This window comes from Taudactylus pleione, unplaced genomic scaffold (assembly GCF_031769625.1).
Source record: "Taudactylus pleione unplaced genomic scaffold, aTauple2 ptg000305l, whole genome shotgun sequence".
NCBI lineage: Eukaryota > Metazoa > Chordata > Amphibia > Anura > Myobatrachidae > Taudactylus > Taudactylus pleione.
This window is the reverse complement of record NW_028284706.1, coordinates 8760990-8778873: the sequence shown is the minus strand read 5'-3', so window position 1 is coordinate 8778873 and position 17884 is coordinate 8760990. Positions and strand designations below refer to the sequence as shown.

At 42.4% G+C, this 17884-nt stretch overlaps 1 protein-coding gene across 1 annotated transcript in view; it reads right to left on the bottom strand.

Annotated features, from left to right (window-relative positions):
* LOC148511557 (uromodulin-like) overlaps nucleotides 1-17884 on the bottom strand; it is a 58506-nt gene that overhangs the window by 25061 nt on the left and 15561 nt on the right. Inside the window, exons 3-5 of the mRNA XM_088442102.1 lie at nucleotides 14312-14488; nucleotides 14080-14178; nucleotides 11860-12074 (exon numbers count right to left, since the gene is read on the bottom strand). Coding sequence (XP_088298228.1) covers nucleotides 11860-12074; nucleotides 14080-14178; nucleotides 14312-14488 — 491 coding nt within the window. The remainder of the gene's footprint in view (nucleotides 1-11859; nucleotides 12075-14079; nucleotides 14179-14311; nucleotides 14489-17884) is intronic.

The following is a 17884-nucleotide window of genomic DNA, read 5'->3' as shown; positions in this document are numbered from 1 at the left end:
CAAGGAGTCGTTACCTCACCCACATATTATTTATCTGTTGTCCTACTTGGCCCTTTGGTGAATTGGGCCCGGGATAATATCACCAGCAGCTAGGACGGGCAGAGCTCAGAATGCCCTACCCATTTTTCGACATTTCTGGCAATAAAAAAGTGGCTCCCCACACTAGCCGCATGTGATTTTATAACAACCAAAAGCATTGGGAATTAAGTGCTTACAGCTATAAAAGTTGGGACAGTCACTACCAGCTTGGAAATTGGAACTAAAACTAAAGTCACAAAAATCCAAGATGTGTTTTATGTACCAGAGATGGGAACAAATCTCATAGCCATCAGTTTCCTTCAGCAATGAGGTCACATAGTTCATTTCACAAGAGGAAAGTGCACATTATGGAACAGAAAACTGACTGTAATAGCAACAGGTACCCAGTGCCGTCAATTATATGTCCTTGACACACAGCATTGTTATTCCAGGATGATGACTGAGTCACATTCTATGGAACTTTGGCAAAGATTGGTCATTTTGGCTATGTCAATGTTAAAAAATACCTGAGCGGGATTGTTACAGAAATATCAGTGACTGCTACAGGGAAACCCGTATGTGAAAGCTGTATAACTGGAAAGCTGCCAGCCATTTCCAAAGTCAGCAAGCAGAGCTAAAGCACCACTAGATTTAGTATATACAGTCAATGGAAGTGAGACCATAAGTGGATACAGATACTTCATAACACTCGATGATGACTTCACAAGAGTGTCACACATATACAGTACTTCATTAAAGAGAAGGCTGGAGTAGTGAAGAAAAATGCATACTACAAGAGACTTGTAGAAAATCAAACAGGTCACAGACTAAAGACCTTAAGATCTGAGAATGGTAGTCGGCTTCCCGATTGCCTCCCGTGCCTATGTACACATACCAAAAGAAAGAAGAGGCAAGCTGGATTCAAAGTCCATGAAGTGTATCATGCTTGGTTATTGAGACATACCTGCACCTAAGGCTCACAGCGTGGACATCCAATCACAGAAAAAAATGATGAATTCACAAATATTGTTGAGTTGAAGTGCAAAATAGGCAGAGACTTTGCTTAAATTGAATTTCACAGGTGTGGAAAACATCAATAATGTTGAGAGTAAGAGCAGTGGTGAGTTCCTGAAGAAAGAGACTTTTAATATGATCTGCACAGTCAGTGAGAGAAGTCCTGCTGATATCCCTACCAAGAAATGTGTTCTAGAAACATATCAAATCTTGATGTTTTCTCGCTTGAATAACCCTCAATTTTTTACAGTTTGCTACAAGAAAGTGGAAAGAAAATGTTGCAGCTGGAAAAGGCTACTGCAAAAACTCCACTATTTCTGCGCATGTGAAGCACCATCTTGTCACTGTGTTACAGTGCCACAGGGGGAAATGGATGTGTCCTACTTAGTTCCAGAAAGACCCTGTTATGACTGTGTGTTCCATCCTGCTACAACAGCTGATACCACCTGCATCCAGCACCGCTACCCACACACCGTCATCGGCTGGTTACCTGTATACTCTGCTCCATGCTGAGAGTCTGTATAAGCATAACTGTGGGTATGGCTATACTAATCACATTACTGCTGAATTAACCACCCCACTGGTTAAGTACTGGGCTGTTTACTGACTCAGGGCATCTGCTGCTGTGTACAACTACTCTGCCATACCACTGCTAATAGTACTCGTATTCCAGCAAATAGGACTAAGCTCTTACAGGCTAAGCTGGCCTGACTATAACTAGGTTATATGCAGTGTGTGGTCCCCAGTCATAGTGGGTCCCACTCTGTTCAGCACAGGACTGAATTTCATACTGTAGGTGAATAATGCCAGCAAAAAGAATGTGGGCTTCCCCATAGCAAAACACCTCACCATTCTGATAGAACTGGGGATCATCCAAATACATCTGGGCATACCTGTACATCTTTGATATCATGCAAAGGTCAAGTTTGATCCCGCACCAGTGATATAATGTACAGAATAATGGGTATCTGTATTTATTCACTGTCAGTTGGGTATGTGTGTGATACTAACTCAGCTGTTAATAAATAATCTCTTAATGGTTAGTACCATTTCAATCAATTTAGGAGGATTATTACAGTTCCAAAAAGAGGGTAATTCCTGTTACTAAGGTGCTACCAATTACTCTAATGTATATATTAACATAAACATGAAAGTAAAAGTAAGAGTATTCGATATGGTGCACTTAGTTTCACTCACACAGGCCACATATAAATAAAGCACAAAAAATGTTGTTTAAAAACTTCCAAAATCTTTATTGGTTTTACATTAAAAATAGGTTATTTAGGGTTTCCAATTCTTATCAAAATATTTAAAATTCATCTGTATCTTAATCCCGCTGGTTAATATATTGGTTTAATATTATATATAGCTCACTGATAAATGGAACATAGGGCCTGATTCAGATCCGCTCGCAAGCGCTATGCGCTCGCAAGTGGGTCGATGGGTGAGCAGTGCTCATGCGCGGCGGATGCACTGTGCGAGCGCGAGCCCCGGAGCAAGCGAGAAATCACTTGCTCCGGCACTCGCATCCAAAAGGCGCGGCTGTCAACGTTGATCGACAGCTCACCCCGTTTGGTAGGCGGGTCGGGGGGGGGGTGGCTGGCCAAAAACGCCCTTCAGACCTGCTAGGTGCCTCCGTAAGCGAGCGGGTCTGAATCAGGGCCATAGCTCACAGCAGTAGATGTGAATTGTTAAGATAAGCTTACTATTTGTAATAGAATACATCACGATTCATTAAGTGAGACATAGGGCCTTATTTATTAACAAATTTTATCACCAAAATGAGTGAATGATAAATAGAGCTCCAGGAAATCAGCTGCCAACTGTCAACTGTTAGAAAAATGACAGTTGGGAGCTGAATGGCTGGAGCACTATTTAGCATACACAGTAAAATTTATCACTCGTTTTGGTGATTAAACTCATTAATAAATCGAGGCCATAATCTGTTACATAATTGTGGCTGCAGGAGAGTTAATTTACTGTAGATGAAAACTGGTTCTACAGTAAAATAGAAACTGATCAAAGAGCCTGCATATACTGTAATAGGCAGGTGGTAAATATTACAGTTATTGTGAACTAAGAGATATTGTAAGCCAACTCCTATGAGAAATATATATATTATACCATCGACACTTATGACGCCCTATGGATGGCGCAGTGTCTTCTTCTAAACTTTATCTAAAACCAGACTCTGTGGACGTGGCTCTGTATTTGAGAAGGCAGCCTTGTTCACTGACACACCTATGAGACTGCAACAGTGTTCTCTGCATAGACAATGTATGCACCATAGGGGCTTCCAGGACTTTTCACACACGTGCAGTAGTAAATAATTGATCGACTGCACAATTATCGACACTGCATCCAACTATAAAACAGGCCCTGAGTAACAATGGGATCATCCTAGCCTGGTGGTGGTAGCTGCATTTGAAGTTGGATACCATGCTATCAGTCCTCTTGCAGTAAGTCTAGCTGTTGCTCAGTTCCCTTTGGAATGGGAGTGATGGAGGGCATGCTGCTTTTATAATTATTTAATTACTTTACACACATAAAATGTCAATCAGCATCATCAAGTTGATGATGATCACTGTATTATATAGTATTTAGCCTTAAAGGGTATCTTGATGCACTTTTGATCCTGAAGTGGACACATTTTAATTATCTAGTCTGAATTGCATGTATCTTGAAGATATGTGTGACTCAAAATAATTAACCAAAGCCCTAAGTCAGAGATGTACAGAACTGTGATGTTCATGTACATATCCAATGATTTGAGATCTGCTCATGTGAAGAAGCCGCACTGCGCATGTGCAGATCTTGTCCTGCGTCATCGATCGCACTGTCCTGGATGCCACAGCCTTATTGACAGGCTGCAGGCATTCTGGGGTTGAGCAAGAATCCGTTCCCCGAAACATAGGCATTTTGCTAGCATTTTGTGGGAGTGCTGAGGACAGTGTGTATGTCTTCCATCGCAGATTTACTGTCTTCGGCAGCGGAGATGAAGGCTTAGCCTCAGGGCCTGATTAAGGCTTGTGTGGGCAACTAAGTTATGGGGCTCTATCAAAAACATTGGCCAGGGGAAAACGCAGGATTTAGAGTGGAGGGATTTATATAGATATACATAGATAGATAAGATAGATATATAAAGAGAGAGAGAGGGAGAAAGGGACAGGGAGAGAGGGAGGAGAGAGACAGAGAGATGGAGTAAGGGGAGAGAGAGAGTTAGGGGAGAGAAAGAGGGAGGGAAGGAGGTAGAGAGAAAGGGAGGACGGGAGAGAGAGGGAGGAAGGGACAGGGAGGGAGAGAGGGAGGGAGAGAGAGAGAGGAAGAGACAGGGAGAGAGAGAGGGAGGGAGAGAGAGGGAGGGAGAGAGACAGAGGGAGGAAAAGACAGGGAGGGAGAGAGGGAGGAGAAACGGAGACAGGGGAGAGAGTGAGACAGAGAGGGATGGGAAAGGAGACAGAGAGGGAGATAGAGGAATAGAGAAGGAGAGACAGAGGAAGGGAGAAAGTAAGAGGAGGGGATAGAGGAGGAGACTGAGAGAAGGGGAGAGAGAGAGGGAGGAAGGGAGCGCACACAAAAACCTGTTGCAGCTTCAGCAGCCATCAGCCTTCTGATAGGGATGAGTACTTCGCTTCACTAGGCAGCAACCTCTACCCATGCACCCGCGAATCATGGCATTATCTCAAAAAGGGGGTGGGGCTTCCATAGGCAGCCACAGTCGGTCCATCAATCAGTAGCAGTGAAAGTGTGCTGTGATGCTACTGGGACATTAGCCGGCCAATGAGAGTGGCCAAGTTCCAGTCAATATTTGCAGCAGTGTGGGGGCCCCCAAGGTGTGGTAGACAGCTTTTTACATTGGATGCTTCCTATGTCATTAGTGTAATCCACATGTAAAATAATATTATGCTATTAGGGACTGATTCATAGATGGATGCTTTTGTAACAGTCACTGCATAGCAAGACACAGTGGCTGTTACAAAAGCATCCATCTATGAATCAGTCCCTAATAGCGTAATATTTTTTTACATGTGGATTTGGGCTGCAAGTTGTGCTCAACTCCAAATTATACCCAGTGTGTGCAGGCATGGCTATTTTTACTGTTAGATAATGGAAATCTCTGGTTAAAGTATGTCAGTGGCTCTTGAAAAAATACTTTCCTTTTTAGAGTTAATGATTTTTTCAAACATTGTTCAAATAGATTGCTAGTATATAGCCAGTGGCATTTTATGGGAGAAGGGGCAGCATGTTGTGCCACCCTCCATGCAGCAGGTCCCCCCTTACATATTCCCTGTGGTACCAGACTCTGAGGCAGTGCCAGGTGCCATCTTTCTAAAGATGTAGCTGGAAACATCAAGCTCATGGATGCAAGTATAGTGGGAGCCACCACATGGGCACAATGGTGTATCTGTCACAGGTGAAGGGTATGTGGCAGGCCACCCCCTGGAACCATGTGCGCTGAATTCAAGAGAGTACCTACCCATAATTGATATCATCCATAGCATGCAATCATGAGGTGGGCTTCTCCTGTCATCCTGCGCTGTTCCAGATGAACTACAGGGCTCAACACTTCATGTTTTTTAGATTGTTTGGAGAAACATTGACATTTACTATTGTTCTACAAACTGTATATTTGAGCTAATTTTAATAAGCCTTTTAATTAATACCAGGATTCCAACAGGATTAAATGGTTTCAACATGTGACTTGGAGTATGAACCATTTTACTCCCTATTTGGACAATATTCAATTTGTCCTTTGCTCTCATATTTATAAGGGGTAAATTTACTAAGATTCGAGTTCTTAGTCGAGTTAGCAATCTCTGTAGAGTTTGGGAATTTTTTTCCACTCGCAAATGTACTATTGACAAACTCGGGAGAGAAATTTCTTTTGCTACAGGAAAATTCTGGAAAGTTAGCAAACTCTCTTCACTTCACCATCAGTTAAACTCAAGTAACTTTTCACTAGTGAAGACAGGATTCAGGATTTTACCAAGATGAAAGTTTATAAACTCTCAAGTGAACAGACAACACTCCAGTAAAAATTTGTGAAATCAATTCACCTGCCTGTGATCTGCGAGTTTGACAGAAACATTCACAGATCAGTGTGATCCATGAGTGTTTCTGCCTGCAAATAGTAAAAAACGGGTTAAATTTAAAAAAAAAATTGACGTTGGGTCATTAGCGGTGTATGTGGTCACACACAGACACAACTAATGTAAGTATATGGATCAGGTGCCGGTTTCCGACCCCTGGATGCTACGGAGACCAGCATGAGGATGGAGGTGAATATAAGATCTTTTCTTCAGGTACTCCAAACAGGATCTATGACATGAACATCTGGCAGTAGGTAAGAATGTTTGAGTGAGGTAGGTATGTAATAAAGCTCCACTATATACGGTGTGTGTGTTCTGTCTTTTTTTAACTATTTATTGCTGCAGTATTGTTTGGGAAATTTTCCTCCCGGGGAAGGCGACAAGGCAAGAATTTGTGAGGTTTTGTGGAGTGCCTGTCCTTTGGTAAACTATATATATATGTATATATATATATATATATATATACACAGTACATATATATATATATATATATATATATATATATATATATATATGTGTGTAAAGAGTTTGCATGCACTCACCAATGAAAGCAGCTTAGGTTATATTTATTTGCTCACAGTATAGCAGCAATGTTTCGTTTGGCCTCACCAACCTTTTTCAAGCCATAAACAGAAACAAGCAGGAAAACTTATAACAAGTATGAATCCAGCTGAGTAAAGCACTGTGCTTTACTCAGCTGAATTCATACTTGTTGTGAGCTTTACGGTATTTTCGCTAAGCCCCACCCCCCACAATTCCGGACCCCCCCGTGACCCCCCTCCCTTAATTACACTTACCTGCATGCTCCTGGCATCCGGTGATGTTCTCCATGCCTCCGGTCAGGTGTTCTGCCATACTGCACTGGGACCCGATCACCTGATGACCAGGCAGCAGTGCACTATGGGAGACCAGCTGACCGGAGGGGAGTCATCACCGGAGGCCCAATCACCAATCCCTGGAGTCAGGTAAGTAAATTATTTTTTTTACCATTTTTTTTAATTTTTTTTACAGTAATCAGCTTGCGGTCTATTTAGACCACACAGCTGATTACTGGTACCGACTCCCCGCTCTGCTCTCCCCGTTAGAGCAGGGCAGGAGGCCGGTAACCGGGGGAGACCCTGGATAACGCCACCTCCAGGTGGCATTATTATCACAGGGCTTTCCACGATATTTTTTTACGATTTATTTTTAGTAACTCAGGTCGGACACATTTCCCATTACAGTTATGGGAAATGCGATCTGATTACTAAAAATAAGTGATACTTAGGGGTTGGAGTAGAATTTTATGAATTCTACTCCAATTGCCCTGTAATAACTATAGGTGATACTAAAATAATGTGAAAAGGGTGTGAAAACACCCTTTTTCACTTTATTTTAGTAAAAATAATGTTAATAAATAGAGCCCTTAGTAATCACCATATAATTTATAATCTATTAAAACCGGTATGAGGTGTGTATAATAGTTGAAAGAATTGAAGTTAAATTGTGTAGGAGAGAGCAAGAGGTGTTTTTAAAATTTTCAGAATTTGTTGGGATGTAGAGGTAGGTAAATATTCAAGACAAAAATGCCACTTTTTATGAAATCTAATAACACCTTTCTCAATATCAAGTAATGCTATACATCTTTTTAAATATTGTATAGAAAGGAGCTCAATTTTACCCTTCTATATTGAGGGGGGGGGGGGGGGGGCTTGACGATAGCCATTTTTTCAGTAACACTTTTATGGCTACAGTTATCAATGCTACAAGGAGATGAATAGCATTAGTAGGTAAAAGTTCAGATGACCAAGAGTCAAAATTAGCCGATAGGAAGACTTTACAAAAAAAAGTTAGAGAGACTTTAGTTAATTACTTGATAAAATAATTATACCAAATTTCTTTTAAAAGTTTTGTACACTGCCAGACATTGTGTATGAAAGTTGCAGTATTAGAATGGCAGGGACTTGGTTCTCCTGGCATCTTATGACATTTTTGGACTTGTGATATATAAGCTCTGATGATAAATTTAATATGAATTTCTGGTAATCTGGCAGAACCAACAAATCTCATTGTAGCTGGTAGAGAAGATATAATACAGTCGGAAGAGCCAGAATCTGGGAAATCTTGAGACCAAGCTACAATACACATACGTTTGATCATAGGGCCTGATTCAGAGCCGTTCGCTATTTGTGGTCGTTCGTTCAAAAACAAGGGGTGGCTATTCAAATGATCCGTTCGCAAATTGCAGTCTGTTCCCACCTCTAAGTCTGAACGAGCGAGCAAAACATACGCTCGTTTATTTGATAAAAACGCCCCCTGGCCGCACGCACCATACGTCATGTCCGCTATTTATTAGATTAATCGAGTACATCGTACAGTGTATGAACTGCTCGCTATTCTTGTGGTTGGTGTTTTCAACCGCTATTTTGCGAGCAGTTCTGAGTTAAAAAACACCAAGTGACGTGGTCAATGACGCTGCTGTATTAATTATGCACTCCCTTAAAACGCCCGTTTTGACCTTTAAGCACGCCTGCGTTCGGATCTCCACTCCCCATTTTCAAGCACCTTCCCCTGTTACCACCCACATACGCCTCATTCTGTCACTCAAAATAGCAGGCCCTCGCTATATTGCGTGCCAACGATTTTCGGCCGCACTGACTGGTTCGCGCATGCGTACTAAAAACCGTACGCATGCGCAGATGTGCGAACATCGCTCGGAACGAGCGTACTGCCGCTAGCGAGTGGCTCTGAATGAGGGCCATAGTTTTCCTACATTATATTAAAGTAAAACAGAATATAAAAAGCGGAGTTTACATTTTCTGGCTGTGTACAGTGTAAAGAGAGAGCAAATAGGACACTGTGTCACATGAAGACATGAAGTGCCAGGGGGTAACATACTGTGCTAATACATAGTGATGTAGTGATGTGTCTGTAAGTATAAAAAACTGAGAGTTAGGCTTACTGTAGTATACACATTTTTAAGTTCATGAAAAGAGTAAAGGAGCACATCCACTAGGCGACTAGTGAAGGACCGAACAATAACAATATCGTTATCATTCAGTCATTCATTAAACTGTGCAGTGCCTACCCCGAACGATATGTCATTCAGTGTAGGCACTCTCCCTCATCCCTGAACATGGTCAATCTGTGATTATCGGCAGATTGAACGGCATGTTCAGACGATGATTGATGTTGGAAAGGACCAGCGGAATCGCGCATCGCTGGTCGTTTCTGACATTTTGGGGTACGATTTGTGCACAATTAATGACCGATTGAACTATAGCGATGTTGTTATCATTTAATCACTCATTTATATCGCCTAGTGGATGTGCCCCTTAAAGCTTTGCCTCTAGCTTTAAAAATATTTCTTATTGCTGCAATCCCCTTTTGCCTCTACACGGTATATAGGGAAATACTAAGAGATGGTAAACAATTTGGCTTACCCCATAACAGGATATAGTTTGCAAAATAGGGATTAAAATACAACTGTGTATGTGATTTAAGCCACATTATATATATATATATCTATAGCTTGCAAAATGAGATTATTCAGAATGCCTATAGTCAGTTTGGAGCAGTAGGTTTGTAACAGCACAACAGGTAAGTAAGGAGAGATTATTGCCTCTTCTAGGGAGAGGTTAGTAAAGTGAGCAGAACCTTAACACATCAGATATGTATTGAAAGGCTGACACTTCGGAAAATGTAAAGATGTCAGGTAGACCTAGACCACCCCTGACTTTGTGCTGAATTAGTCTGCTATATATATATATATATATATATATATATATATATATTATATATATATATATATATATATATACACACATACATACATACATACGCGCCTGTATATTTCTATACATACAGTATATTTATATATACATATATATAAGTATATGTAAAACTTAAATGTTTATATATATATATATATATATATATATATATGTATATATAGCAAAGGGATGGAGCTCCAGGTCTCATATAGATTCAAAGAGAAGAGCAGGCAGACATATATATATATATATATATATATATATATATATATGTATATATATATATATATATACATACATACATACTTACATACATCCATACATATACTGTACATACCAGGGCCTGGGCTAGTGATATTTTGGAAGGGCACCCTTGAAGCATTCATAAGCAATCACTCAAGAAACCATGAAGGTTTTCAAAGGGTTAACTCACCATTGTGCCTGCCCGGGCTGTGGAGAGCTCCCGTGCAGCAGTGTGTATAGAGGGGGATGGTTTTGAACGTTCAGCAACATGAGTGCAGAGAGAGGGCTCCCTGCCTCAGCTGAAATAACAGAAGGGCTAGTTTTCTGACAGCCCGTGCGGAAGAAGGCTCGGGCTGTCGGTGTGTGTGTGCAGGGGGGGTTTCTAGGTACTCAGAAACCCCCCCTGCGTGCGCTACTGCACATACTGTACCCTGTAATGAAGCATATATGCCCTGTAATTGAGCACACATCTCCATCAGATCAGCACAAATCATCTGTATTTCATCACACATTCTTGTGCATACAGCCACTCATACAGCTATGAATGCACTGAAAAGTCACTGATATTTTCTTATAATGTACATCCTTCTTATTCTTCTCCCCAGTGATTCCTCCATGGTGGGCCTAGAGCAGGGATGGGAAACCTCAAGCTCAGGAACCCTCTAATCTTTTTTCTGTTAGCCTCATCTGGCTAGTAATTTGCCTAGAATGGCACCCTGCAGCCAGAATCAATGCAGCAGTGCTGCTTGAAGCATCCTTAAGACACTTCAGATGGTCACACTGCTGCCCTCAGGATGTTCCAGGCATTGCTAAAATCACCAGCAATTGTGATCCCGCCCCGTGTGATGTCACACAGAGGGGGCATGGCCTGCACCGGGCCCATGTATAATGTTATATACATGAAAATGGCCCTCAGCAGAAAAAAGGTTCCCCACCCCGGGCCTACAGTGATGATGTCATCATTGTGTTGCACCTACCTGGCCCAACTTCATGGAGATATACAAAGAGATTTAGATCAGATCACCGACTATTTCAGACAGTCTCACTGACTTATGGGGCTTATTCATGATAATTATTCTGACTTGCCGCGGCTGCTGGTGCAATTCATCACTGCTCCGGCGCAGTGACAGCTGTCCCCGCATGTCGATTCACTGTTCCTTTTCGGTGTGATGCACCATCACAGGTCACTCATGCTCACAGATGGAGAAAGGAGCCGGACAGAGGCAGAGGTACCCGGAGGGATCCAAAAATATCCCTCTTTGCAACCCAGACATCCTTCCCATAGGGAAGGAGTGGGTTGCGAGCCCAGGGCAGGAGAATTCACCATCTGAAAATGGCAAATGCTCCTGCAGTCAAGCTCTGAAAATATAATATTTTAGGAGCTTGATGAATTCTGTCCCCATACTAGTGTATGGGGACAGTGGGCCATTCCGCAAAAGGAAGGTAAGTAGGAGATATCTGTGATATTTCCTGCTTCACCTTCTTAATGAATGGCCCAATAACTTAATTTTTACAATAGCATGTGAAAATGTGCACGATGAATAGGCCCCTCAGAGAGATTATTCTAGTATGGCTTGGAGCTTACATATTTTTTGTGCTTTGCCTTCTACAATATGCCGATACTCTAGAACTTGATATTATGTTGAAAACTAGACATAAAGATTAAAGGAGTAAGAATTAAATTTATAGTTTGTTCCACATTTAACAAAACAAGTTTTAACTACAGAAAAAAAAGTATTTACCTCAATGAAGTTCCCGCACCATCCTATAGCTGCTTTTGCTTGAAGGCTCCAAACATTGTTTGCATAATCAGGATATGTGTAGGTGCAATTAATAGAGGCATCAGCCAGATGTAAGGTACTGTAATCGTACCCAAGTTTTTGCAGTCTGCATTTATTGACAGAAGTTATCATTGTACCACTGTCACACTTCACTGTAGGATTCAAATCAGAAGTTGCTGCACAAAGATGGAAATAATGTTATAATATTTGATACATGCATCTCACATTAAGGACATGTTCAGACAAGCATTTGGCTATATTCCATACAGACAGTAACACATGCAGTTTTCTCTCCTGAATCTCTGGTAACATTGCTACTTATGTGAACAGCAAAGGTGTGCCAGTACCAAGAACAAAACCACTGACGCAGTATTTCATAGCAGGGTATTTGCTGATAGGACTGTGGTTCAACCAAAAACCTCTGGGTGATGGGTCCTGGGGTAATAAGTTAAAACAATGAATTAAAAATAGTATTTTATTTTGTGTCACTACTTATTCTAGTTTGGGTATGTTGGGGAGGTTAACATAGAAACATAGAATTTGACAGCAGATAAGAACCACTTGGCCCATCTAGTCTGCCCCTTTTATTTATCCTTTTGGCAACCTCAACCCTATTTGCTCCTTACGTCTCTCTTAAGGATTATATAAGTATTATAGCCTGAATTTTGTGAGGGCAATTCAATTGTTGCATGGGGGCGGTGATAATAAACGCCCAGTATTGCAACTCAATTGTTCTAGACGCCCATTAATTATTACTCTCTTCACGCCTTATTGGGTCGGATTTAGCCGTGTAAAATGGCTAAACCTGTCTAAAGTCCTCGTTAGGGCGCTTAAACTGCGGTTAGGGTGCCCTAACCATGGGATTATTGCACATTTTTGCTCACTGCTTACACCTTCCTGAGGGTGCGTGGAGAAATGCCAGTACTCAGATGCAGCAACAATTGAATTGCTCCATCTGGCGCCTTCAAAAAATAGCAGACCAGAACACAATTGAATCGCCTCCTGCTACATGTTAAACACCATACAATGTATCTATCATTCACAATTTGTCCTGTACTGTTATGAAAGTTCCTGATGAGATGTATCAATGTTATTTTGTGGTAAAATCTCTTTCTGCAACACTGAAAGATCCATTGTATGTATGATTAGTGTCTGCAGCAGATATCAGAGATGTCTGCTGTGATACCATGGCAGAGCAGTCATAATAGGTGTGTTTGGAGTTGCAATATGGCCGCATGTATCAAGTTTGGGACCGTTAGCAAACAAAATCTATTGGATACAGCACCACAAAGTGGCCAGGAGAGGGATTTGAAGAATCTCTCTCTTATAGTGGCCACTAGCACATGTGCTGCCCGATTGCCATGCTTGTACTTTACATACTTCTGTTCATAAACCTAGAAGTGATAGAAGTGCCAGGGCAGCTAATAACTGTGGTTGAAGAATTTCATCAGAATTTCAATCAGGTAAGTAGACAATGTTGAATGTTAATATCTGCATTATAAAGAAATGGTAAACTCCTAGAAACTGTCACTGGCTGAGCTTTGATATACTATACATTTGCTAGTGATTGCTAACTACACTCTGTCGAGGAAGTTGGAAAAATTATTTAAGGTGCTACTATTGTCTTGTTTTAGTTATAAAATGTGAATAATGTTAAAAATAACATTTATTTATCAAAGAGCATATATATGGATCATTGACAATATTGTCTTTATTTACTAATCTTCTATCATACTTGCCAACTCTCCCTCATTGTCAGGGAGACTCCCTGAAATAACAGCAATCTCCCTGTCTCCCTGAAGAGTCTACCAATCTCCCTCATTTCACCTTACCCCATTATGACACTGTTATATAAAAGAAAAAACAGAGATATATACATTCAAATGGGATTATTAGTATAATTTCCCTGCATTGGTTATAAGGCACAATGATCCCTATGGCTACATGTAGTTTCTGAGAAGTATCAGTGTGTTTTCATCAACAAGTAGATCTTACTAACTGCTTTGGGGCTCATTTACATGTGGATGTAAATCAATTTTAAGACACGCCTCTCAGATGTAGCAGTACACACCTACTTTACCGCCGCGCTCATAGGTGCTGCTTTCACAATCTCCCTGAAATGCTTTTTCAAAAGTAGGCAAGTATGCTTCTATTACGTAAAGAAACATAGATAAAACTTACTTATCCCATTGTAAACGTCTCCATTGCAAACACAGGTTGGTGTTCCAGTTATATCACAGGATTCATCAATCTTACAAGGTGGACCGCATTGTTTCACATCTATAAAAGACAACCATGGTTAGAAGACAAAAGAAACCAGCAGGTGAGTCCAGAGCTTCAGCTTTCTGATACTGTATAATGTAGTTGTAGATGTGTAATAGCCATTGTCAGGTAACCTAGTAATGTAACTCACCTGAGCAACAATTTGAGACTGAATCCCAATACCAGTCAGTAATGCAGCAGTCATTGGACTGTGTTGGGCATTGATCACTATTATCAGGAACACATGATGTAGCACCATCAGCACAAAAGCACCCATTTGAATCGCATCCCCCTCCACAACTTGTGCATGAAGCTGGGTCAGAGCCACCTGTTGAATAATACAAACATTCATGTGTCATTTTCATTACTTTAGAACTGAATACCATAGTAGTATGAACATAGGAACAAGACCTTATAAAGCTGAAGATACAGAATAGAGAAGATTGGAGGGGAATATCTTACTTTGCTATTGTTCCTGACGTTGTAAATACTACAATGTGTATTATTTGTTTAGTAATCAGGTTTGCATACTTTTATGCATAGGGTTAAAAGAGTTATTGTCACATGTCCTAGGTTTGAAAGAAGATACTGCAGGAGTTACAGAACATTGCAACTGCTGACGGAGTCAGTATGACTCCGACAGCGGCATCCCGGCAAAGGTGGTGTGGCCAGAGGCAGGCCACACGGGGTTAATGGCTGCCACAGCACTGAAGGGATTAACCCTCATGCCATTGCGCCATTTTTAAAAGTACAGTGTAAAAGCACACTGCACATGGTTTATAATAAACTGTATTAAAGTATATATGTATTGCTGCAGTGCATTAGTGCATGAGGCAACGTATATTTAATAGGCTGTGCACTATATGGTTTAAATTAGGGGTGTGCACCGGCCACTTTTCGTGTTTTGTGTTTTGGTTTTGGATCTGGATCTTTCTTCGTGTTTTGGATCTGGATTGGTTTTGCCAAAACCACCCTTCCGTGTTTTGGGTTCTGGGTTTTGTGTTTTGGATCTGTATTTTTTTTAAAAAAAGCATAAAAACAGCTAAAATCACAGAATTTGTAGGTTTTTCTGCTCCTATGCTATTATTAACCTCAATAACCTTAATTTCCACTCATTTCCAGTCTATTCTGAACACCTCACACCTCACAATAGTGTTTTTATGTCCAAAACGTTGCACCGAGGTAGCTGGATGACTATGCTAAGCGACACGAGTGGGCGGCACAAACATGTGACCCATCTAGGCGTGAAACTGCAGTGGCAGACAGGATGGCAGTTTGAAAAACTAGGCCCCAAACTGTACATAATGCAAAGAAAAAAAAGAGGTGCAAGATGGAATTGTCCTTGGGCCCTCCCACCCACCCTTATGTTGTATAAACAGGACATGCACACTTTAACAAACCAATCATTTCAGCGCCAGGGTCTGCCACACAACTGTGGCTGAAATGATTGGTTCGTTTGGGCCCCCACAAAACAAGCTGGCAATTAATGTGTCCCTGCACAAACTGGCTCTATGGAGGCAAGATGTCATCCTCATCCTCCTCATCCACCGATTCCTCACCCTCTTCAGTGTGTACATCCTCATCCTCACAAAGTATTAACTCGTCCCCACTTGAATCCACCACCACAGGTCCCTCTGTACCTTCTGGAGGCTGGTCTCCCTGGAAGAGCTGATAATTCATTTTGATGAACATCATCTTCTCCACATTCTGTGGAAGCAACCTCCTACGCCTTTCGCTGACAAGGTTCCCGGCTGCACTAAACACTCTTTCGGAGTACACACTGGAGGGGGGGCAACTCAGGTAAAATAGAGCCAGTTTGTACAGGGGCCTCCAAATTGCCTCTTTTTCCTGCCAGTACAGGTATGGACTGTCTGCCATGCCTACTTGGATGCTGTCACCGATGTAATCCTCCACCATTCTGTCAATGGTGACAGTATCATATGCAGTGACAGTAGACATGTCAGAAATTGTTGCCAGGTCCTTCAGTCCGGACCAGATGTCCAAACTTGGTCCTGCCTGCCCTGCATCACCGCCAGCGGGTTGCTTAGGATACCTAAGTTTTTTCCTGGCAGCCCCAGTTGCAGGAGAAAATGAAGAAGGAGCCGTTGACGTGTCACGTTCCGCTTCAGCTGACAGTGTGTTCACCAGCAGGTCTTTGCACCTCTGCAGGCTTGTGTCGGCCGGAAAGAGAGACACCACATAGGCTTTAAACCTAGGATCGAGCACGGTGGCCAAAACGTAGTGGTCTGATTTCAACAGATTGACCACCCTGGAATCCTGGCAAAGCGAATGAAGGGCTTCATCCACAAGTCCCACATGCCGAGCGGAATCGCTCCGTCTTAGCTCCTCCTTCACTTTCTCCAGCTGCTTCTGCAAAAGCCTGATGAGGGGAATGACCTGACTCAAGCTGGCAGTGTCTGAACTGACTTCACGTGTGGCAAGTTCGAAGGGCTGGAGAACCTTGCACAACACGGAAATCATTCTCCACTGCGCTTGAGTCAGGTGCATACCCCCTCCTTTGCCTATGTCATAGGTGGATGTATAGGCTTGTATGGCCTTTTGCTGCTCCTCCATCCTCTGAAGCATATAGAGGGTTGAGTTCCACCGCGTCACAACCTCTTGCTTCAGGTGATGGCGGGGCAGGTTCAAAAGTGTTTGCTGGCGCTCCAGTCTTCGGCACGCAGTCGCTGAATGGCGAAAGTGGCCAGAAATTTTTCGGGCCACCCAAAGCGTCTCCTGCACGCCCCTGTCGCTTTTCAGAAAATTCTGCACCACCAAGTTTATTGTGTGAGCAAAACATGGGACGTGCTGGAATTTGCCCAGATGTAATGCCCGCACAATATTGGTGGCGTTGTCAGATATCACAAATCCCCAGGAGAGTCTAAGTGGGGTAAGCCACTGGGCGATGATTTCCCTCAGTTTCTCTAAGAGGTTGTCGGCGGTGTGCCTCTTACTGAAACCGGTGATACACAGCGTAGCCTGCCTTGTAACGAGCTGGCATTTCTGAGATGCTGCTACTGGTGACGCTGCTGCTGTTGCTGCGTAAGGTGATACATCTACCCAGTGGGCTGTCACAGTCATATAGTCCTTAGTCTGCCCTGTTCCACTTGTCCACATGTCCGTGGTTAAGTGGACATTGTGTACAACGGCATTTTTCAGGACACTGAGGACACTTTTTCTGACGTTTCTGTACAGTCTCGGTATCGCCTGCCTAGTGAAGTGGAATCTAGACGGGATTTGGAACCGGGGACACACTACCTCCATCAATTGTCTAAATCCCACTGCACTAATGGCGGATACCGGACGCACGTCTAACACCAACATAGCAGTCAAGGCCTCAGTTATACGTTTTGCTTCAGGATGACTGCTGTCGTACTTCATCCTCCTCGCTAAGGACTGTTGGAGGGTCAATTGTTTAGTAAAAGTAGTGGTGTTCCTACTTCCTCTCTGGGATGATGAACGACTCCCAGCAGCAGCAACAGCAGCAGCGGCAGCAGTAGGCGTAGCAATGCAGGATCCTCCGGAGGAATCCCGGATAGGAGAGTCAGTCATGCCAGTGACATGGCCTGCAGGACTACTTCCGATCCTAACTAAGGAGGAAATTGACGAGGAGGGAGTTGACGGTGTGGTTTGCAGGCGCTTGGATACAACAGGACAACGGGATTTAGGTGTCCCTGGACTGCTTACGGTCTTAGCCAAAGTTTCTGAACTTGACAGTAACTTT